General features: G+C 39.5%; 1 protein-coding gene across 9 annotated transcripts in view; it reads left to right on the top strand.

Moving 5' to 3' along the window:
* Positions 1-14,612: 14,612 nt before the first annotated feature.
* Positions 14,613-23,460, top strand: part of ZNF280D (zinc finger protein 280D) — a 131,076-nt gene continuing 122,228 nt past the window's right edge. For 3 of the 9 annotated variants that reach the window (XM_073877061.1, XM_025883947.2, XM_073877063.1), the window contains exon 1: positions 14,613-14,992. In XM_073877061.1, coding sequence (XP_073733162.1) covers positions 14,744-14,992 — 249 coding nt within the window. In that variant the 5' untranslated portion in view covers positions 14,613-14,743. The remainder of the gene's footprint in view (positions 14,993-23,460) is intronic. The other 6 variants (XM_073877064.1, XM_073877066.1, XM_073877065.1 and 3 more) reach the window with 5 other exon arrangements.

Genomic DNA, 23,460 nt, shown 5'->3' with positions numbered 1-23,460 from the left:
TAAATGATCTGTCCATTGCTGTGAGTGGGGAGTTAATGAAATACAAATCATTAGAATATTATGAGAAATTATATGCCAGCAAATTAGGCAATCTGGAAGAAATGGATAAATTCCTAGAAACATGTAAACTACCAAAACTGAAAGAGGAAGAAACAGAAAACCTGATTAGACCCATAGCCAGCCAAGAAATTGAATCAGTAATCAAAAATCTCCCAACAAACAAGAGTCTTGGGCCTGATGGCTTCCCAGGGGAATTCTACCAAACATTTAAAGAAGAATTACTACCTATTCTTCTGAAACTATTCCAAAAAATAGGAATGGAAGGGAAATTTCCAAACTCATTCTATGAGGCCAGCATTACCTTGATCCCAAAACCAGACAAAGACCCCACTAAATAGGAGAATTACAGACCAATATCCCTGATGAACATGGATGCAAAAATTCTCACCAAGATACTAGCTAATAGGATCGAACAGTACATTAAGAGGATTATTCACCACGACCTAGTGGGATTTATTCCTGGGCTGCAAGGTTGATTTAGCATCCACAAATCAATCAGTGTGATACACCACATTAATAAAAGAAAGGATAAGAACCATATGATCCTCTCAATAGATATGGAAAAGTATTTGACAAAATACAGCATTTTTCTTGAAAAAAACCCTCCACAATGTAGGGATAGAGGGAACATACCTCAATATCATAAAAGCCATATACAAAAGACCCACAGTGAATATCACTCTCAATGGGGAAAAACTTAGAGCTTTCCCACTAAGGTCAGGAATACGGCAGGGATGTCCATTATCACCACTGTTGTTCAACATAGTACTGGAAGTCCTAGCCTCAGCAATTAGACAACAACAAAAAAAAAGAGGCATCCAAATCAGCAAAGAAGAAGTCAAACTTTCACTCTTTACAGATGATATGATACTCTATGTAGAAAACCTGAAAGACTCCACCAAAAAATTGCTAGAACTGATACAGGAATTTAGCAAAGTGGCAGGATATAAAATCAATGTACAGAAGTCTGTTGCATTTCTATACACTAACAATGAAGCAGCAGAAAGAGAAATCAAGGAATTGATCCCATACACAATTGTACCAAAACCCATAAGACACCTAGGAATAAACCTAACCAAAGAGGTAAAAGATCTGTACTCTGAAACCTATAGAAAAAAATTGAGGAAGACACAAAGAAATGGAAAAACATTCCATGCTCATGGATTGAAAGAACAAATACTTTTTTTTTTTTTTAAGAACAAATACTTTTAAAATATCTATACTACCCAAAACATTCTACACATTCAATGCAATCCCTATCAAAATGCCACCAGCATTTTTCACAGAGCTGGAACAAACAATTCTAAAATCTGTATGGAACTGCAAAATACCCCAAATAGCCAAGTAATGTTGAAAAAGAAAACCAAAGCTGATGGCATCACAATTCCAGACTTCAAGCTGTAATAAAAAATTGTAATCATCAAGACGGGATGGTACTGGCAGAAAAACAGACATATGGACCATTGGAACAGAATAGAGAACCCAGAAATGGACCCTCAACTCTATGGTCAACTAATCTTTGACAAAGCAGGAAAGAATACCCAATGGAAAAAAGACAGTCTCTTCAACAAATGGTGTTGGAAAAACTGGACAGCCACATGCAGAAGAATGAAACTGGACCACTTCCTTACACCATACACAAAAATAAATTCAAATTAGATGAAAGACCTAAATGTGAGGTAGGAATCCATCAAAATCCAAGAGGACAACACAGGCAGCAGCAACCTCTTTGACCTTGTCCACAGCAACTTCTTGCTAGACACGTCTCTAAAGGCAAGGGAAACAAGAGCAAAAAGTGAACTATTGGGATTTCATCAGGGTAAAAAGCTTTTACACAACAATCAACAAAACTAAAAGACAACCTGCAGAATGGGAGAAGATATTCACAAATGACATATCAGATAAAAGGCTAGTATTCAAAATCTATAAAGAACTTATCAACCCCCCAAAAAAAACAGTTAAAAAATGGGCAAAAGACATGAACAGACATTTCTCCAAAGAAGACATACAAATGGCTAACAGACACATGAAAAAATGTTCATCACTCATCATCAGGGAAATACAAATCAAAAACAGAATGAGGCTAACACAATGGCTAATATGAACTACTCAGGAAACAATAGATGTTGGTGAGGCTGCGGAGAAAGGGAACCCTCTTACACTGTTGGTGGGAATGCAAGCTGGTGCAGCCGCTCTTGAAAACAGTATGGAGGTTCCTCAAAAAGTTAAAAATAGAACTACCCTGGGGCGCCTGGGTGGCTCAGTCGTTAAGCATCTGCCTTCCGCTCAGGTCATGATCCCAGGGTTCTGGGATCGAGCCCCGCATTGGGCTCCCTGCTCAGCGCGAAGCCTGCTCCTCCCTCTCCCACTCCCCCTGCTTGTGTTCCCTCTCTCTCTGTGTCTCTCTCTGTCAAATAAATAAATAAAATCTTAAAAAAAAAAAAGAACTACCCTAAAACCCAGCAATTGCACTACTAAGTATATCCAAAGGATACAAATATATTGATTCAAAGGGGCACATGCACCCCAATGTTTATAGCAGCAATGTCCACAATAGCCAAAACATGGAAAGAGCCCACCTGTCAATGGACATGGACAGGTAAATGGATATAGAAAGTGTGGTGTATATATATATGTATATATACATATATATGTACATATAAAATGGAATATTACTCAGCCATCAAAAAGAATGAAATCTTGCCATTTGCAATGATGTGGATGGAACTTAAGGGTATTATGCTGAGTGAAATAAGTCAGAGAAAGACAAATTTCATATGATTTCACACATAGTAGAATTTAAGAAACAAACAAATGAACATAGAGGAAGAGATGGAAAAATAAGATAAAAACAGAGAGGGAGACAAACCATAAAAGACTCTTAACTATAGGAAACAAACTGAGGGTTGCTGGAGGGGAGGTGGGTGGGGGGATGGGGTAATTGGGTGATGGGCATTAAGGAGGGCACTTGATGTAATGAGCACTGGGTGTTATATGCAACTGATGAATTACTAAATTCTACCCCTAAAACTAATAATACACAATATGTTAACTAAATTGAATTTAAATAAAAATTTAAAAAAATAAAAAGGCATTAAAAAATAGTTGAGGATTTCAGTACCCTACTCTCAACAATGGATAGATCAGACAGAGAATCAATAAGGAAACAGTGGATTTGAACAGTACTATAGACCAAATGGACCTAATAGACATATACAGAATATTCCATCCAATAGCAGCAGAATATACATTTTTCTCAAGTGCACACAAATCATTCTCCAGGATATATCATATGTTAGGTGACAAAAGGAGACTTACAAATTTAAGAAGATTGAAATAATACTAAGTATCCTTTATGACTACAATGGTATAAAACTAGAACAAGAGGCTATCTGGAAAATTCACAAATACATGAAAATTAAACAACACAGTCCTGAGCAACTAATGAACCAAAGAGGAAATCAAAAGAGAAATAAAAAAGTCTTGAGACAAATAAAAATGGAAATAAAAAACTTGTGGGATACAGTAAAAGCAATTCTAAGAGGAAAGAAGTTTATAGTGTTAAGTGTACTCATCAAGAATAAAGAAAAACCTCAGCGTGACTGGGTGGCTCAGTCGTTAAGCGTCTGCCTTCAGCTCAGGTCATGATCCTGGGGTCCTGGGATTGAGCCCCACATCCGGCTCCCTGCTCAGCGGGAGGCCTGCTTCTCCCTCTCCCTCTGCCTGCCACTCTGCTTACTTGTGCTCTCTCTCTATCTCTCTGTTAAATAAATAAATAAAATCTAAAAAAATAAAAAAATAAAGAAATGTTCTGTAAGTTTCCTATAATGGTACAATAGACAAAAAAAAATGCAGTCTTTTAGAGTGTTTGTCATTCATTCATTTACTTGTCTATTAATTCATCAAACATTCACTGAGGCTTGGTATAGGTTTTGTGATAATCACCGAAAACGTAAAGACTAATAAGACACAGTCTCCACTTACAGTTTACAGTTTAGTAGAGAGAAATAGACAATAATTACAACACAGGCAGACTTCTAGTGTAGTTATTAATACTAATTACATACTGTATTAGCTATAAATGCAATGTTACATAAGAATGTAGTCACTTAGAATAGGAGAAAATATTTGCAAATCATACATCTGATAAAGGGTTAATATCCAAAATATATAAAGAACTCATACAATTCAATAGCAAAAAACCAATCTGATTAAAAAATGGGCAGAGGATCTGAATAGGCATTTTTCCAAAGAAGACATACAGATGGCCAATGTGTATATGAAAACATGTTCAACATCACTAATCATTAGGGAAATGCAAACCAAAACCACAATGAGATATCACATCACATCTTTTAGAAGGGCTATTATAAGAAAAAACAAGTGTTGGTGAAAATGTAGAGAAAAGGAAACCTTTGTGTACTGTTAGTAGGAATGCAAATTGGTGCAGCCATCGTGGAAAATAGCATGGAGATATCTAAAAAAATAAAAAATAGATGTATGTAAAAATGTATGTAATGTAATGAATGTAATTCAATCATAAAAAGAATGAAATCTTGTCATTTTTTGACAACATGGATGGTGAGGTCAATATGCTGAGTGAAATAAGTCACGCAGAGAAAGACAAATACTGCACGATCTCACTGATAAGCGAAATCTAAACAAACAGGCAAAGAATCAAATTCATAGATATAGAGAACAGATTGGTGGTGGCCAGAGGCAGAGATTGGGGGTTGAGCTAAATGGGTGAAAGGAGTCAAAATGTACAAACTTTCAATTATAAAATAAATAAGTCATGCGGTTATAATGTATAGCATGGTGACTATAATTAACAATACTACATCATTAGTTGCTAAGAGAGTAAATTTTAAAAGTTCTCGTCACAAGAAAAAATATTTTGTGACTATGTATGATAACAGATATTAACTACAGTTATTGTGATCACTTTGCAATATATACAAGTATTGAATCATTATGTTGTATACCAGAAACTAATATAATGTTATGTCAGTTATACCTCAATTAAAAAAATAAGAAATCAAAAAGAAAAAAAGAATGCAGTGACTTAAAATAGTAAACTTATTCTCTTGCTTATAGTCTGTGGGATGGCTAGCTAAGACTCCAGGCTTCAGGTTCTGAGCTCAACAATGCTGATAGGGTTCAGGGAGGCTCTCTGTGTACCCTATTTTTGGACCATTGGCTACTTGAGGTATGTGGTCTGTCCATGTGTCTCACTATGCAGCCCAGGCTGAATAATCACCAGCCACCTGGGACATGCTCGTCTCATCATTGGAGCACAGGAGGGAAAGCTCAAGCACATGAGCATATTTTAAGCCCCTGTTTGAATTATAAATGCTGACATCTCCTTGGCCAAAGCAAAACATATGATCAAGCCCAACACCAACAGAGCAGGAAAGTATATCCGGAGTATACAGGAGGAAATATTTGCTGAGCAATAATTCAACTTACATATGAAGTGAAATAGGAGAGAGCAGGGAGGATATTATATAAATCAAAATTCTTGGTTTTAAGTCATACAGACAGACTCTGGCTTATTTAAGCATAAAAGGAATCTATTAAGGAGCTATTCATTAGTATATAGCCTCTTAGAAGCCTTAAAAATCAGTCTCAGAGTCCATGCAGCCAAGAACAACTTTTAAAATCCCACAGAACTAGGCTGGAGAAGACATTATTTTTCTTGCCAGTAGCGCAGACACTCCAGCTCAAGCTGCCCACACCTCTGTTGCTAGAACTACTGGCACTATGGCCTCTAGAAACTGGTTTTAGGTGCCTTCTCTCCTGCTACACATTGTCAGAGTTCTCAAGAAAACCATGCTATTAACTTCTGATTCATAATCTTGGGTAGTCATGTCTGACTGACAGATCCTAGATCATGTGCACATTCCCTAACTACAGGTGAAGTGGGAAAGCAAGGAGCTGGCATCTTCAATTTCTATAGAGATGGAAGCCTCTGCCCCATAAGAATGGGGACTGTCTCAGACATAGGTAGGGGCTCACATGCTAGGTGGCAAAGGAAAGAATGAGAAATTTATTATTACAAGCTGGCAGATGAGGGCAGAGATATCAGGGAAGGCTTCCCAGAGTAGGTAAAGTTCAAGTTGAATCTTAAAGAATCAATAGGAGTTAGAAAATTGAAGAGGAGTACCATGAACAAGGAAAACATGGTACTTTCGAGGATCAGGGGGTAGTTCAGCTCATCTACAATGGCTCAACTACAATGTGTGCAGATGAATATGTATGAAGTGGCAGCAGGAAAGAGCATTATGAGATTAGGATGGTGAGAGAAATCGGGGCTTGATCATGGAAAGGCTTGCATGTCATGTCAATTGGTCAGGTGGTGGTGCAGGAAATAGAAACCACTTTAGGTATTTCAGATAGAAAGCTATGAAATCCAGGGAACTGCCATATTAGCAAAAGGGCTAAAGGAATAGAAATCAGAGGCTGTATGGAGAATATAGTTGTTTTTTGGTCTTTTCTTTTGATTAGCTTCCTATCATCTCCAATTAGAAGGAGAGTGGAATGGAGATTGAAGTAGTTTATCCATAGTATCTAGCATACCATGTTAAGAAGCATGAGTTTTGTCTTAAGGACAATGCAAAAAATGGATATATTTGTAAAGCATAGATGTTACATACTTAGATTTGCTTTTTGGAAGGGTGTTTTATGATATTGGAGGGAATTAATTGCAGGAGTGTACAATAGAAGATTTTGTCACTCAAGTGACATAGAGAAACTAGAAATCAAGAGTAGGGTAATAAGGGTCGGAAAGTTGTGAAGAAGGTAGAACCTTCAGAAGTTGGTATAGGGTTGATGGGTTATGATGGACACTAGAGAAGGAGAAGCTGAGGGTTACTCCTAGGATTCAGGGTTGGACAGTTGGAGGGATGCCGATATGGCTGAACAAAACAAAATAGAGAAAAAGAGGGGAGCACAGTAGATTAAGTGTTAGAAATGTTGAGTTCTTAGGTCCTGTGGGATGTCCAAATGGGATTATCAAGTATATGATGAGGTATATGGCTCTGAGGCTTTGGAGAGGGGTGTGCTTTGAAGATATAAATTCAGGAATCATGAAAATAGAGATAAAAGTCAATGTCATAGAAAAATTCAGTAACAATGTATTTGGATAACAAAATACTAGATACTCAAAAAAATAATCCCCAAATCCCAGAGACTTAACATATTAAATTTATTTTTCACCTTATAGTCTAGTGAATATGTATGTGTTTGTTGGGGGCAGGTGTTTCTGTTCCATTAATCATTCAGAAATCCCAGGTTACTTCTACCTAGTACCTCCACTGTTTCCTAGAGCTTCAAGGACTCTGGTAGATCTCTGCACATGACCAACTGAAGAACAAAAAGTTCTGGGAAGAATGTAAAGAGGTGTTAGAGGCTGGGCTAGAAGTGTTGTTAGCACACATCTTCTCAAACTATCTGTAGCAAAGGACCACTTTTTAAAAACTTTCCAATCTGTTGCAGACTATTACTTTTGTAAAAGACAATAAAGATGCTGTGAGAATGTCTAATTTCTATAAAAGTTTCTAAATATTTTCATTTGCTGTACTTACCTTGTTATGGATGAGAAACAAATAAATCATGGAACAATACTGGTCTCTGAACCATACTTCGGTAGCATTGGCGTAAATCGCTTCTGATGACATTCCACTGGCCTGAACAAGTTACATGCTGCTAATTGAACGTAAAAGGGATGGGAAATGTTCAGAGGAGGAAAGTTAGTGATTATCTCCATCTTTATTTTTTTTTAAAGATTTTTTATTGATTTATTTGACAGAGAGAGAGACAGCAAGAGAGGGAACACAAGCAGGGGGAGTGGCAGAGGGAGAAGCAGGCTCTTCACTGAGCAGGGAGCCCAATGTGGGGCTCGATCCCAGGACCCTGGGATCATGACCTGAGCCAAAGGCAGCCGCTTAACTGACTGAGCCACCCAGGCGCCCTATCTCTGTCTTTAATCCACCTTTCTAGTCCCAAATATCCATTTATCTTTTCCTCCCTCACACTAACCTCTTTCCAAGGGAGATAACCCAAAGTTCCATCAAGTCATTGCATCTAGCTTAAAGTCCCAGATGGGGCACAGATTTCTTCATCAGATCTGGATGTGACTTTTCTTGGTCTCGTGACCTATGAACTAAAAAGGCAAACAATCCACTCCTCCCACCAGACTTACACCCAATATAGGATGTAGAAGTGAAAGAGGATAGCTGCAAAAGACACTCTTGGTAGGAAAGTAGCAGAATGTGAGACATGGCAGTTACAGCTTCATAGCAATTCGAAATCCTGCCTACAAGACATTTTGAAGGCCCTTTACACCAGGGGTGAAGAAGTTTCCTTGGTTAGGTGTTAAACCTCTAATTCTTCTTTTGGTGAGATACTCTCTATATTAGGGTTTTCCAGAGAAACTACCAATAGGTGGTAAATAGATATAGATATGTATCTTCATTTTTTAAAAAAAATTATTTATTTATTTGGCAGAGAGAGAGAGAGCACACACAAGCAGGGGGAGTGGCAGAGGGAGAGGGAGAAGCAGACTCCCTGCTGAGCGGGAAGCACAATGTGGGGCTCAATCCCAGGACCCTGGGATCATGACCTGAGCTGAAGGCAGACACTTAACCGACTGAGCCACCCAGGCGCCCTCTTCATTTCTATATATCTGTATCTGTATCTATACCTAGCTGGAGAACCAAAAAGCCAGTGGTGTATTCGGTACAAATCTGAAGGTTGAGGATGAGGGGAGCTGATGATGTAAGTCCTGATCTGAGTCCAAAGGCCCAAGAACCAAGAGTGCTGATATCCGAGGGTAGGAGAAGGTGGACATCCTAGCTCAAGCAGAGAGAGTAAATTCACTCTCCCTCTGTCTTTTTTGTTCCATTTAGGCCCTCAATAGGTTGTATGATGCCCACGCACATTGGTGAAGGCAATCTTCTTTACTGAGTCTACTGATTAAAATGCTTCTCTCTTTTGGAAACACTCTCATAGACAGAAATAATGTTTCACCAGCTCTCTGGACATCCCTTAGCCCAGTCAAGTCAACACGTCAAGTTAACCACGTTACTCTCTTTCTCCATTTCCTCTGGGTCTACCCTTGGGAAAGTTTTCCTTGTTTATAATCTTCTATGGCCATATCTGAATGAGACTTTACTCTCCTGGAGATTATAGAGGTTTCATACTTGGAGAGGCTGGGGCCAACCAAAGACGGTTTTACAACTTTAACAATTAAAAATGATTTTAGATTAGGTGCATGGTTACTTTGACAATACAGCTTCCTCAAAATTGTAGTAGGCTTCTGATCCATTTGTTTCCAGTCAGTTCAATATGCCATTAAGAACCCAAAGTTCTTTCTGAGACTGTTTTAGATTGAATTCCCCAGAAGCAGATCCTAAGAAGAGGATTTGTGAACAATGACTTATTAAGAAAATTGTATGAGAGTGGGGAAAGCCAGACAAGGAAGAAGAGGAAGCCAAGTGTATCCCTCAGGATCCAGTTAGGAGATGGGAGCATACTAATTATTTTAACAAGGAGAATTGAAAATAAAGAATTGTTAATGGCAAAAAGATAACACTAAATATTATGGAGGTGGAGACTGCAGGAAGCAGCTACCACCTCTAGGGCTGAGGGAACAAAGAGGTTTGAATCACTAACAGTGTCTTAGTTCGAGCTGCTATAACAAAAATACCATAGACTGTGTGGCTTAAACAATAAACATTTCTTTCCCACAGTCTGGAGGCTGGGAAGTCCCAAGATCAAGTTGTGGCAGATTCAGTGTCTGGGGAGATTCTTGGCTTGTAGACAGGAGCCTTCTTGCTGTATCCTGGGGGAGGGGTGGGGGGTGGGAGCAGGGACAGAGGGGGAGGAAGAGGGAGAGAGAAAGAGAGAGAGAGAAGAAGAAAGAACGAGAATGAGAGAATGAATGAGAGAAAGAGATCTCAAGGTTACTTCTGAAAGGCCCTGTCTCCAGATACCATCACAATGGGGTAAAGGCTTCAACACATGAATTGGGCAGGGGTGGGGGGGTGGGTTCGGGGGGGGGGCACATATATGCAGTCCATAACAGACACTTAGAAGCTTGGAGGAATGGCCCCATGGAGCTGAAACTCAGACCTCTGAGAAAGGGGCACTGCTCACCTGGTGCTAGAGTCTCTGTGCTTGGAGCAGGGGTACCATAGAGCTGGGACCCAGACTACTGAGGAGTGGGTGATGGTAGCAGGTGTTGATATCTCTGTGGGGGTACAATGAGACTAGTTCTGCAAGTGTTGGGAAAACTGTAAAGTAGATTCAGCCTTTGCTGCAGGAACCCGTTGTCACTGTTGCTGGATTCATAAAGACAGAAACATAAAGTAAAGTAAACAGGAAGGGGCAAGGCCCTTCTTCCTCCTTTAGCCTTGCAGGCTCCCTCTAGGGCCCTCTATTGGCGAAACGTAACCGGGAACAGCTGGCAAAGCCCAAAATGGCTCTGTAGAATCCTGGCCCCCAGCATCCCAAAAGATGAGGTAAGAAGGGTGGCTTTGGAGCTGGCAGAATAGCTTAACATGCACATCAGCAGGGGTACATTAGACAAAATCCTACAGAAGGTCTCTTCAGCCTGGTCCTACAGGGGAATTCTGGAGTGTAAGTCATGCCTCAAAGTTGTTCTCACCCAGGACAAGGAAGTTAGGGCTTCCACACTCCTGCATTTATCAGTCCTTGGTTAAGAGCTGGTCTTATGGGCATATAAATTCCCAGGTACTTTCAGTCTCTGTGAAGGCAGGCAAAGTGGCTCTAATAGCCTAAGGGTAGTCCCCTGAAAAAGAGCTGCAGATCCTGGCTATTGGAAGTAAAGGCATAGTGGACCTTGCGGCAAAGGGGAGCACCGAAAAAAGGTGGATAGATAACCAAAAGTAATGGTTGAAGCAGCAACAATATCTGCCCCCCGCCCCGCCCAAGGGACATGGTTCTAAAAGCTGCCTTATTTCTCTACTTAATCATTTCTCTTTCTCAATTTAATAGCTGCTTCTTCAATTATAAGATATGTTCTGGGGATCTAATGTATAGCCTAATACTGTATTGTATACTTGATATTTGCTAAGAGAGTAGATTTTAAGCTGTCTCCCACACACATACAAAGTGACTGTAACTATTTGAGGGGATGGATGTGGTAATTAACCTTTGTGGTATTCATTTCACAATGGATATGTATATCAAATCATCATGTATACTTTTATACAATTTTGTCAGTTACACCTCAATAAAGCTGGGGAAAAAATAGTAGCTGCTTCTTTGAGGCTATCTGAAACAATACTATCTGAAACAACATGTGTAATCTGATTTTTTCCTAAAGGCTGAGTCATTCTGTTCAAATCCTACTGAGGCTTCCTTGCTCAAAGCCTTTTAAAATATAGCTCTTTCTCTTTGCAATCTAGAAGTCTTGTGTTTTCAAACTCTGCAAGGCCGCCCAAATGCTGGATTCTCTCTATTTTCTTTCATTTTTTTGGTAAACTGGTTAATTCTGTTCCATGCTAATCTCTTTCTGGTAGTATTTTACAAATCATATAAAAAAACCACCAACATCTACCATTAATATTTTCTGAACTCTTCCCTTAGAGCTAGAAAATATGTACTTGTACTGATCTGCCTTCTAAGGTATTGTAGACAACAGTTTAGCCACTGCCTAATATGGATCTTTGGTTATCTAGCCTACTACACGGTTCCTTAATTCCCACCTGACTGCTATGCTAAACTAATGCTACATATTTTGGATTTTTTGTTACAGTAGGCCATTTCTATTAATCAGGGTTAATGATTTAGTGACAAACAACCCTCAAATCTCAGTCATAACTCAGTAAAGGTTTATGTTTTGCTCTAATCAGTACAATGAAGATCAGTGTAGTAGATGTGCTCTTGTGCAGTTATTAAGACCTGTGGTCCTTCCATCTGATGTTACTGCCATCCCCTGGCTCCTCAGAATTTTCCATATCCGACTGACTGAAATGTGAAAAACAGAAAGGAACTATAAATCACTGGAGGTTTTAAGGGTCAGGCTTAGATTGGGAAATCACCGCCTACCTTGCACTGGCCAAATACAGTCATATGGCCTGACATAGAAGTAAAGGAACTAGGAAATGTGGGTTTCCTGGGTATGCAAGAGGAAAGTAAGATGGTGAGTATTTATCATTGTCTCCACCACAGTTAGGATGCTTTCACTTGTAAATAAACAGAAAACCCAACTCAAATTGGCTTTGTCAGGGAGGAGAACTTTTCTCTACCCTCTTAGATTTACTTTTGGGGGGCTTGTGAATTAAACTGACAAAAGGACAGGTTAGCAAGAGAAAAGACAGATTTTAATCATATACAAGGTAAAGGAGTTTACCAAGAAATGTGACTCAAAGGAGTGGTTAGAATTTGGGGCTTATATACCATTTTAATAGGTGAAGGGGAGGGGAGAGGGCACTTATATGAAAACAAATGACTTCTTGGAAGGGGGGGTGGGGGAAAGAGTGCACTTATGGGAAAACAATGACATTTAGGAAAGATAAATGGGACCTTTGGAGAATAGATGGGAGATATGATAGTTTTGTGACAATGACTCTTTAGGTGTGGTGACAATTCTCATTGTCTCTGATGATAAGAGCCAATCTTCCGTGGTTGCTCCCTGGGAGAAGATTTATGACAATTGAGCTCTTTTGGGAGGCTCTGCTTTTAGGTAGATAAGAGATTTCAGAAACTCAGATGCCTTCAGCCTAAAAATAATTTTTATGTCACAGAGGCTTATTCTGGACCCCTTCAGCTTAAACAGAAAAGGGAATTTATTCACTCATATAACAGAGACGTCTAGAGGTAGCACAGGGTTTAGAATGGGTTTCATTTGGAGGCTTATGATGCTCTCAGAGATTGTCTTCCTTTCCTTATGATTGATTGACCCAGCCCTTCCTCCTCCACCTGTTAGCTTTATTATCAGTTGGCTCTCCTTAGTAAAAAAAAAAAAGTTGTAGCTCTTCCAGTATTCACATTCTAATGCCAATGCCATATCATCCAGAGAAAGAACTTCTCTTTTTCCCACAAACAAAAATCCTGGGCTTCACTCTGATTGGTTTCTGAAACAAAAACTGGTTCAAAGGGAGGTATGGGTAATTCTAATGGGCAATCACCTATATTCATTACAGTCAGGGAAGGGTGTGGAGCATGATCTCACTTAAGGAGAATAAGTACTGTGAGGATACTTAAAAAGTAGGTACAGAATGTTAAGGGGCAGAAAATTGACAAGTCAGAGGAAGAGAAACTCTTAAAAAATGATAGGAAAGTGTGGATAGGAAGTCAAGAGAGCCAAGAGAGTTATATTCTACAAGCCATGGAAGGAGTTTTAAGGATGGAGTCATCAAAAAAGTCATCTAAATTACTTCATGTGTGTTGATTTCATACTCATTGGAAGTCTTTTATAATTTGGCTTCTCATGTAAATGTTTCGAGTGAAAATGTGTCAACCCGAGTTTTCTGGTCTTCGAGGCAGATGCTTTTCATGAAAGAAAGAAAAAAAAAGGAATAAATTTGAATTTTGGTTTGTACATCAGTCTCTAGTAAGTTTGGTTGGCATTAATCATCCCCTTGATTTAAATTAGCTCTACGGTCTAACGTAAGTTTCTGTCTCTACTCCTGGGACCAAACTATAGAACACAGAGTGAAATCTTCAGTTCATTTTCATTACCATAACATGCTTTGCAAACCATTAGAACTATATCTGAACTATAATGACTTAAGAATACGGCAAGATTTTTGAACTTCTAGATTTCCAGTTTGTTATTTTGATTATTCTCTTTTCCTGTAAAGCTTACTTTCAGGGCCAGCAAGAAAGAGAAAGCTGGATAGACTATCTCTGGCACAGTTGGGGCGGAGCAGGTCATGGTTACCTGTAGCCATTCCAGGTCTAGGGATAATTTAAGTGGTCTTTTGGTAAGATCGATCTGGGGGTGGTAAACCAATAAGGAAGTGACTGTAATGCTAAACACCATAGAAAAGCTGGGGGCTGTCTGGATGAGAAAGAAGAAACTAATTCAAATAGGAATTAGTTCAATTCAGTGATGAGTTTGTGCAATGATTGGTGTGTGTGTTAAGGATCTAAGGAAGCAAGACTGATCTTGTGAGGACAACTGGGAGAGGAAACTTCCCTTACAGATCAGAATATAAGGTGTAGCAAGTTATTTATGCAAGCAGTATCTTGCTAAGTGTTCTCGTAAATGCATTTATTTTAACTTTTCTTTAAAGTTATTACAGGGATCCATATGTCAGAGTTAGGAATTAAAGGAGACACAAGCAACATCGAATGTTTGAAACAAATATGGGAAAATTAGCCAATTATTAAAAGAAACCGACTCTACTTGTCCTCTGGCTTATGTCTTCGCCCCTCACAGGCACAGTATTTCTTTGTAATGGCGCCTCTCTTCCTAGACCTTCTTACTCTCCAAGCCTGCGGAGAACTGTCTGTTACACACAGGGAGGACCCGGAACTCACGTTCCCACGCTTTCGGCTGAGGTGCAGCCCCGACTTCGGGATCGCTGCCCCGGACGGGCCTGTAAGCAGGTGGCCACCCACAGCCTCGCCAGGCCCGGGCCCTAGCCCTCGCCAGCAGCCTGCGCGTGGCGGGGCGCCGCGGCCTTCGAAGGCCTGTGACGCGACGCACATGCCCGCGCCCGCCTCCCGCGTCGGCGAGAAGAAAGGGAGCCCGGACGCGCGGAGGCTGACCCGGAGCCTACCCATGAGGCAGCGCGCCGGCTCCACGAGAACCACCCCCCCTTCCCACGGCTCAGCTGCTGCTCCGCAATGGGAGCCGCCGCCGTCGCCGCTGTGTAGTTTTTCGTGCTCCTCCTTTTCCTCCTCCTCTTTCTCCTCCTCCTCAGGGCCCCAGTCAGGCCGATCCGCTCCGCTCACGGTAAGCGCCCCCCGCCCCCGCCCGCCCCGCGCTGCAGCAGGCAGAGGCCCTCCCGCGCGGCCTGCGCCGCCTCACTCCGGGGGCGCTGGGCCGGGGGTGTCGAGGCCGGCGCGCTTTGCCGAGAGCGCCCAGGGCGCGGGGGAGTGGACCGGCTGCGCGGCGGCGGCCGGACCGCCATTTTGCGCCGGCCCCGGCGGGGGAGGGATCCCGGCGCGACGCGGCAGACGGCTCGGTGCGGCAGGCCGGAGCCGCGCAGGCCGCTGCCGCCTCTTCTTCCGTCTCCTCCTCCGCCTCCTCCGCCTCCTCCACCTCCTCCGCCTCCTCCACCTCCTCCACCTCCTCCACCACCTCCACCACCTCCACCACCTTGCCTCCCAGGGCCTTGCGCCTGTTTGCCCCAGCCTGGGTTTGGCTTTTCTCTCTGCTACTCCCTTCGGTCCGCCGTACATTTTGTGCCGATATTTGGCAGGGACCCATGCTCCCAAACAACAGCGCTCCCCGGAGTGTCTTCATGGTAGCCGGAGACCGAAGGGGGTTCAGAACTTTCGGGCATCCCGGGCCCGAGGGCCCTTGTCTCCCCCTCCCACCCCCCGCCCAGGTGACGAGTCATCCCACGCTCACACCCTCATTCTTGTCAAAGGGACTTCCCTGCTCTGCCCTAGAAGTCCCGTTATTGTCTACAGAAGGGCCCTGAGGAGAAACGTGGAGTTGGATACACAATTTACTGACCGAGCTTTCAGGTTTTACTTACTGAGACGGAAAGAATGAGCTCACTCTGAGGTTTTATCCTGCTCTAGAGATGGAGGGAGTTCCTCCCAACTTAGCTCAAGTTTGAAGGCTTTTAAGGAGAAACGTCAAAGTGAACCCGCTTCTGCAAGCACGGGAAGACCTTGGTCCAAGGGGTTTTCTTTGTTTGCAAAGATTTGTTTTTTTAAAATTCTGTGAACTTAAACTTTATTGTTTTCAGATTTGGACTGGGTCTTAAGAATTTGACGTCTTTTAGTGCCATTAGACATAAAATTGGAAACCTAGGAGGAGAGTTTTTAAAGTACAAAAGCCACCTCTTAGCATTTGTGCTAAGTCCTGCCTTGGGGGATTAGTGACAACTCAGGCTGTCTAAGAAGTGGAAACTAGCTGTGCCATTGAAGGCACTGGTTTGCTTAGAGAATTGTTAGGGCTGTATGCTCTTGACGTTTTAAAACATCAGTACAAATACCGTTATAATTGTATCTTGCCTTTGTATCTGTCATTGATATGCTTGATTTGTACCTCAAGACCCCTTTTGCATTGGTCTGTGTTTATGGAACTGTTTGAAAAGATGAGGAAAGAGCCTCAGGGAGACGTCTTTAATGAGGTTATGGCTAGGAAGTGATAGAACCATTTCTAGAAACTTAGGTCTTTTGATTCCTCATTCCGTGCTCAATTCTCTATATTTCTTTTTTTGTGCGAATAAGGTGACAGGAGAAGCAAGGAGGCTCACCTACAAATTTAAGAAATACTATTCAGCTGCTCCTTTTACATTTTTGTTTTTAAGAGTTTACTTTTAGCTTTTCAACTTTTTATTGCTGAAGTTTTCATGTTATTTTTTTTTCCCCGAACGTATTGAAAAGTTGAAGAATAGCCCATTTTGGACATTATATGTACCACCTAGTTTTTTAAAGTGATGCCATTTTGCCACATTTCCTTTATCTGCCTATCTTCCATGATTTTTGGTGAACATTTTCAGAGCACATTGCAGATAAGACAGTTCACATCTAAGTCCTATCGATGTATCTATATGGATGTCATAAGAATAAGACCAATTTTCTGTATAATACTTTTACAATACTGTAATCATACTTAAGAATAATCTCTACAGTCTAATATAGGTATGTAGTATGTATTCACATTTTCCCCATTGTCCCGAAAATGTCCTTTTTAGTCACTTATTTTGGAACCAGTATCCAATCATGCATTACATTTGCTTCTGTTAGTTTCTTCTAATTTAGTGTAGTTCCCTCTCTCGCTCGCTCTCTTTTTTTTGGGGATGACATTGACCTTTTGTAGAGACCAGGCTACCAGTAGTCTTGTAGAATAACCCACATTCTGTATTTTACTAAGTTTTCTCTTCATTAGGTTTAAATTGTACCTTCTATCCCCTGTATTTTCTGTAAACTTGAAGTTAGATCTGAAGGCTTGTGTAGATCAGGCTGAATATTTTTGGCAAGAATACTTAAGTCATGCAGTGTACCTAACATTATACAGCATCAGAAGGAACATAAAGGAGGGTTATCTGTTATCCTATTAGTAATCCTAAATTTGATCTCGCCAATAAAATGGTGACAGACTATCTTTGCACGCTAAGCTTTTTCTTTTGCAATTAGCAAGTAATGTAGGGAGTGATATTTTGGCATTAGTATTGGTATGAATTTACCTGCAGTAATCTGATAATGAGATCATTGGGAGCAGTCCTCTAGAAATGGGTGTTTGGGGGTGAAGGAAAGGAGCAGTTTTGGAGGATAGGACCAACTTAGTTTAGGGAACTTGGAGTTGCTGCTACCCGTTGGCATCAGAGCCTAGGCTGGTTAGGGGAGAGGAGGCTTAGAAGGTAGTTGTCAGAGACTGCCTTCTTTGAAAGTTTGCTTAGGGTCCTTGTAGTGGTAACGAGCTGTGATTAATAGGAAAGTTCTGAGGGAGTTAAATGTTGGAGAACTACAAATCTCAGCATCTCCACTTCAACCCATTCGTACCAGTTAAGCTGTCTATTCCAGTCTTGCTTCTTTAGTCCAGTGTTTTCCTATTCAGAATTGGCTTTTTTAGTAGGGGAGAGGAAGGCAAAGAAAAGGAATAGATAATTTTTGTACACTCCTCTCCCACACTTGCTTTATTTATTCAAGAGAACATTTAGAACCATACCAAGATTTTTTTTTTTTCTGTACAAATTCAACAGGGGATGTATCTGAATGGAATCACAATTCTGGTAAATAGAAAGTAAACTATACTTTAGGTGACAGGAAGTTGGAGATTATTGACAACATTTCGTTACATTTCAAAAGTAACTTTTGAAAGTTGAGATATATTTATGACATGTTCACTAATTAAGTATATAATCCTGGATAGTTTATCTTTTCCTGCTTCAAAGGACTCAAAAAATCTGATTTTTCAGTCAGGTTATTTTAAAGATATAAATAATGATTTACTTGGTAATTTGTATCAAACGTGTGTTTGGAATTTCTATTCATTTCTACAAAGCAATTTTCTTTTAAGGACTCTTAACTATCTTTATACCAGGAAAAACAGCTACTGCTATTCACCATCTGGATTTAAAGGAACTGTTTCATTTTTTTTTACATTTTAAATTATTTTATATAATTTTCATTATATAATTTATAGAAGAATAAAGGGATAATATAAAACAACTCATTAGAGCTTTTAATTAGAATTTAAACATAGTCTCTTTGTATGTATCTTGAGACATGAAAAACAAATACATATCATGCATCTAATTGCATACCACCCCTACAGTGACTATGCACACGTTTTTAGTTTTTATATGCACGCAAAGAACATCTTCCTTTAGTCTTCCCATTTTGAGAATCTGTGCAAAAAAACGTTGTGGTTGAAGGGTTAGACAAAATTCTCTTCCTAGTTCCTGCAAGTTCTTTTCTTAGTTGCATGAGGAAGATTCTTGGTAATTGAAGCTTTTCCCATACACTGAAAAGAGTTATCTGCACTATTATCAATCATAGTTCATGTCATTCCTTTGCAAGTATAGATTCTGACCATCTTAATGAGTGTATCTACCTCTCCTGTAGTCTCATTTTATAATATGGCTCTCTTCATGTTAATTTATGCAAGGTTTTTTTTTTTAAGATTTATTTATTTTTAGAGGGAGAGTGCGCGAGTGGGGGGAGAGGGAGAGAAAGAATCCTCAAGCAGATTCCCTGCTAAGAACGGGGCTTGATCCCAGGACCCTGATCTCTTGACCTGAGCCGAAATCAAGAGCTGGTTGCTCAGCCGACTGAGCCACCCAGGTGCCCCTGCAAGGGTTTTTGAAATTCATTTATGCTTGAGAATGCGTTGAGCTGAGAAGAAAAACTAGTTTTTCTTAGGACAGTAAGAATCATCAAATATGTATGAAGTCCAGATTATGTGCAATTGACTTTTCTTGCTTTTCATGTGTGAAAACCCATAGAAGTTCAACCCTATTCTTCCTGATATTGCCAAATCAAGAAAATTTCTTGCTCTGTAATACTAAGCCAGTTCTACACTTAAAAAATTTTGTCACAAGCTGTCTTTCTGACAGAAATTTTAAATTCTTTTGCCCATTCTTGTAATTTTTGTATTAATCTTGGTTCTGCTCTTATTCCTTTTCTGATGCTCTGTGTAGATTTACATCTTTCAAGCTTAGGATGTTTCACTGTCCCATGTTGCCTGGATTTTTATGTACATTTTCCAGGTTTTGAAGGTATATGTACCTGAAATGGGCAACACTGTCTGAATGCGACTACTTATCAGCTGTCATGTGAACCTGGAACCATCCATCTTGTAAATGCTGATTTGAGATTTAAAATACTTCTGATAAGTTCTAGCTTATCATTCCGGGGCTTTTGCATGTGCATCATTAGATGCATTACTTAAAGAATTTTTTGAAGCTTTGAGGGCTCTTAATTTTGTTGAAGGGAGGCTGGCCATCTTCTTTGCTTCATAATTGCAAGATATTTTCAGTTCTAGATTTGTAGATACCAATTAGCATAACCAATCCAATGAATTTTAAAAATTTCCACATCATCTATTTCCTTCTAGTCACCTTCATATATTTCTGCATTCAACACTTGTCCATTTATGAACTGTATCAAGTTACTCTCCTCTGAAGATTCAGTCTGAGATTTCCCACATTTCATCATTAGAGTCTAAGGTGTTTGCTGTCTATCTTTGCATTCATTTTTAGATTCATCTGATAATTGTGAAATGTGACCTCTGCCAGTTTTCTTCTGTTCCATAATGGGCAGAAAATAAAAGTTCTGAGTTCTTAACTATATTCGGTGAAAACTGAAGACAGATGAAGTAGATCAGGATATTCTGCACTAGCATATGCCACTTTGACCTAAGGATTATTTTGAGTGGACTGCAATTTAGAATTAACAGAAACAAAAACTGTTTTCTGTCCTCCTGTTACCTGCCTGAAAGCCAGTCATAAATATCCCTTTGTGAAGATATTTTTTCCGCCTTGTGGTAGGAAAGGAAGAGTGATTCTTACTACTTGAGATGGAGAGTTAATACCAAGATGAGTTTGCATAAACAGACCTAATGAGAATAACCCTTATCTTCCATTAGTTCTCCCGTGTATTTTCTAGTTACTTCTCCATGATTTATTGTCTCTCAAAGCCCTAATCCCCTTTCCTTTGTTAAAATGGTATATAAGACCTTGAATCTGACCACTGCTTTGAGACTGACTTCTTTTTTGTGAATTCCCGTGTATATAAATATTAATAAAAATTATGTGCTTTTCCTCCTGTTAATCTGTTTTTTGTTAGTTTAATCCCCAGGTCACCAGGTACTGCAACATAAAAGGGTAGAAGTAAAGTTTTTTCTTTTGCAGACTGCAAGGATGTCTTCAATCATATGTTTTTGAAAGTTGATGCAATATTTTGTGCAAAACAATAAGAAAACTGAAAGATAAGAAAAGTGAAAGATAATGCATAGTGATGATTTATTTCATTGTTGCATTATCCTTCTAGGCAATTAAATCATTCTTATGTTTTCTTATTTTGATTCTTTTTGGTAAGCATAGTTGGGAATATTTGTTTAGCAGTGGTGAAGTAATACCTAGTATGATGGAATTAGCAAAATATTTCAAGAGGTAGGAAAAACAAAATCACTGAAATCACATAATGCATCTTAGATTTATAAAAGGAATCTATAAGCTTACATAGTAATTGTAAAATACAATGAGTTTTATTCTATTTAAAAGTAATAAGATGTTTGAAGATTTCTAGGAAACAATAAAAGCCATAAAATGTCAATCTTTACAACTAGAACTACTCAAGAAAGAAAAAAACTAAAATTGTTTCTATGGATTCTGATAGTATATTGAAAGTTAATGGTTAATTTGGACCATTAGATAGAGTTCCACCCCTTTCCAACACACATATTAAGCCTCCCTGCCTCTCCATCTAGTAACATGATAGTTTTTTCAGCTGTTTCCACTCCATCTCTAATGAATGTAGGTAGTACTTAGAAAGTTATCCCTTGAGGTTTCTGTTCCAAAATATTTTTGTTGTTACCATTTTTTCTTCCCTTCCCAACTTTACCTTCAGAGCTCATCTGCAGTAAAAAAATGATTAACTGAAACCCTGTAGGATCAAGGTGTAATATTTAGGCTTTTTGGTGAACTGGATTAAACAAAAAATATTTTTTATTGCAAACATTTCTGCTTTTTTGGTTTAGTACATCATGATGAGCACAGTGTGAGTTTTTGGAATGGTACATGTTTTGCTTTACACTCTGCTTGATAAATGCTTTTTCTTAGAGTTGTACTATTCACGTGAATACTCCCTGTTTAAAGTTACTATTTTAGGGCACCTGGGTGGCTCAGTTGGTTAAGCGACTGCCTTCGGCTCAGGTCATGATCCTGGAGTCCCAGGATCGAGTCCCACATCGGGCTCCCTGCTCAGCAGGGAGTCTGTTTCTCCCTCTGACCCTCTTCCCTCTCGTGCTCTCTATCTCTCATTCTCTCTCTCTCAAATAAATAAATAAAATCTTTAAAAAAAAATAAAGTTACTATTTTACTCTTTGGATTGGTATATACAAAATTTTTGACCAGCCAGTATAGCCAGGATAGTAATTTAGCTCGCCTTTTTAAACAAAGGCTTTGAATTGATTTATGTAGTGTAGCGGTTCTCTGGCTGTGGTCTTGGGGACTTGAGGTGTTTTCAGGGGTTCTATAAGATCCTCCCTTTACTACCTACCTACCTTGTGAGGCTGGGTTTTCTTCATTTCAATAGAACAATGTAATGCAACAGATTAAATGTAGAAGCAGATAAGAGAACACAGCTGTCTTTATTAAGAAAGCTATTAATGGGTTTTGCAATAATATAAAACAATGCCGCTCTAAATTTTTTGTTTTGGAAAATATTTTTCACACAACTATTTATTTTAATATATAATGGGTTTATAGTAATTTTTAAGTAAATTAATATATCTTAAATTTCTGAGGTTGGGGTTGTGGACCTCTAAGATTTCATCATTAGACGTTAATCAAACACATAACTTTTTTTTCTTTTTTTGCTAGGTTTGGGATTTCTTCAGCATGACAACTGCTTGAATGACTTTCATTGGAGGGCTGTTAACCAAAGCAAAGATCATTAGTCTATGAAATAATCTTCTCCTTGCTTCTAGGCTCTACCCCTGTGTGTTCCTTATTTTGTGCGTAATTGTTCCTTTGGCAAGTTTGAGAAGCAAAACCTGAAGGGCTTGGGAGGGGTCTGAGTGTTTTAGATGTAGGTAATCTGTATCTCCTGCTTTGTTTACGCATTTTGCTTTTCCCAGTCAGCATTTAAGATTATCTGACTTTATACAAGGATTGCTGACTACTGATAGAAAGGCCCTAATCAACAAAATGGCTTTATTAAGGTCCATGGGTAAAAATAATAATAGACCTCTCAATTTTATTGAATAGAAAAAAAGTAAATAAGAAAATTGGCCCTACTTTTTTGACACTACATTGTTGGTATTTATGTTTGAGAAGTTGTAACACAAGAGATGTCTTTCTAATCTTTTATTCTAGTATTTGAGAGATTACAAAGTATATTCATAGATCATATTTCATCCTCAGAAAAATGCTTCTTTGAGATGGGTGGTATTATCATCTGTCCTTTACAGATGAGGGAATTGAGTCTCAAAAAGTTCATTTCATTCATTGTAATACTTATTGGGTGCCAGATGCTGTATATTAATTTTGTAGGATATGATGCCTTGGTCTTCCCTCAGTCCATCCTCAGCCTTGTAATCTCAGGATTGCATGTTCTTTTCTTGGGCTAGATAGCATAGGAGTAGCCTGGCAGCACCAACCACTGGTGGAAGTGCCGGTTCCTAGAACATTTGGCCTGTTCTGTACCTCACTGCATTCTGGAAGCTTCTAGGATAACGCAGCTCTGCATGGATTGGTGGAGAGTTTTAGGACATTATTAATTTGTTGGTTCTGTGTTAAATGGATGAAATCAGATCCGGATGCTCTGAGGCTGAGTATAAAGTGAATTTTACAAAGTAAATCTACTATGGGCATGAGGTTTTAAGGGCCTGAACAAATAAGCAGTGAATGGAAAGTGAAGGGTTGTTGTAGGAAATATTTTGAAGGAAGATGATAGGACTGGTAGGACTGGGGAATTGATTAGCTATAAGTAAAAGAGGGAAACACTGAAAAGAACTTTTAAGAGGGGGCACTTTGGTGGCTTAGTTGGTTAAGCATCTGACTTAATCTTGGCTGA

The sequence above is a fragment of the Callorhinus ursinus genome, unplaced genomic scaffold, assembly GCF_003265705.2.
Source record: "Callorhinus ursinus isolate GAN/ISIS: 27379988/994484 unplaced genomic scaffold, GSC_fseal_2.0 scaffold25, whole genome shotgun sequence".
NCBI classification, from domain to species: domain Eukaryota; kingdom Metazoa; phylum Chordata; class Mammalia; order Carnivora; family Otariidae; genus Callorhinus; species Callorhinus ursinus.
This window is presented reverse-complemented; position numbering and strand designations above follow the sequence as displayed.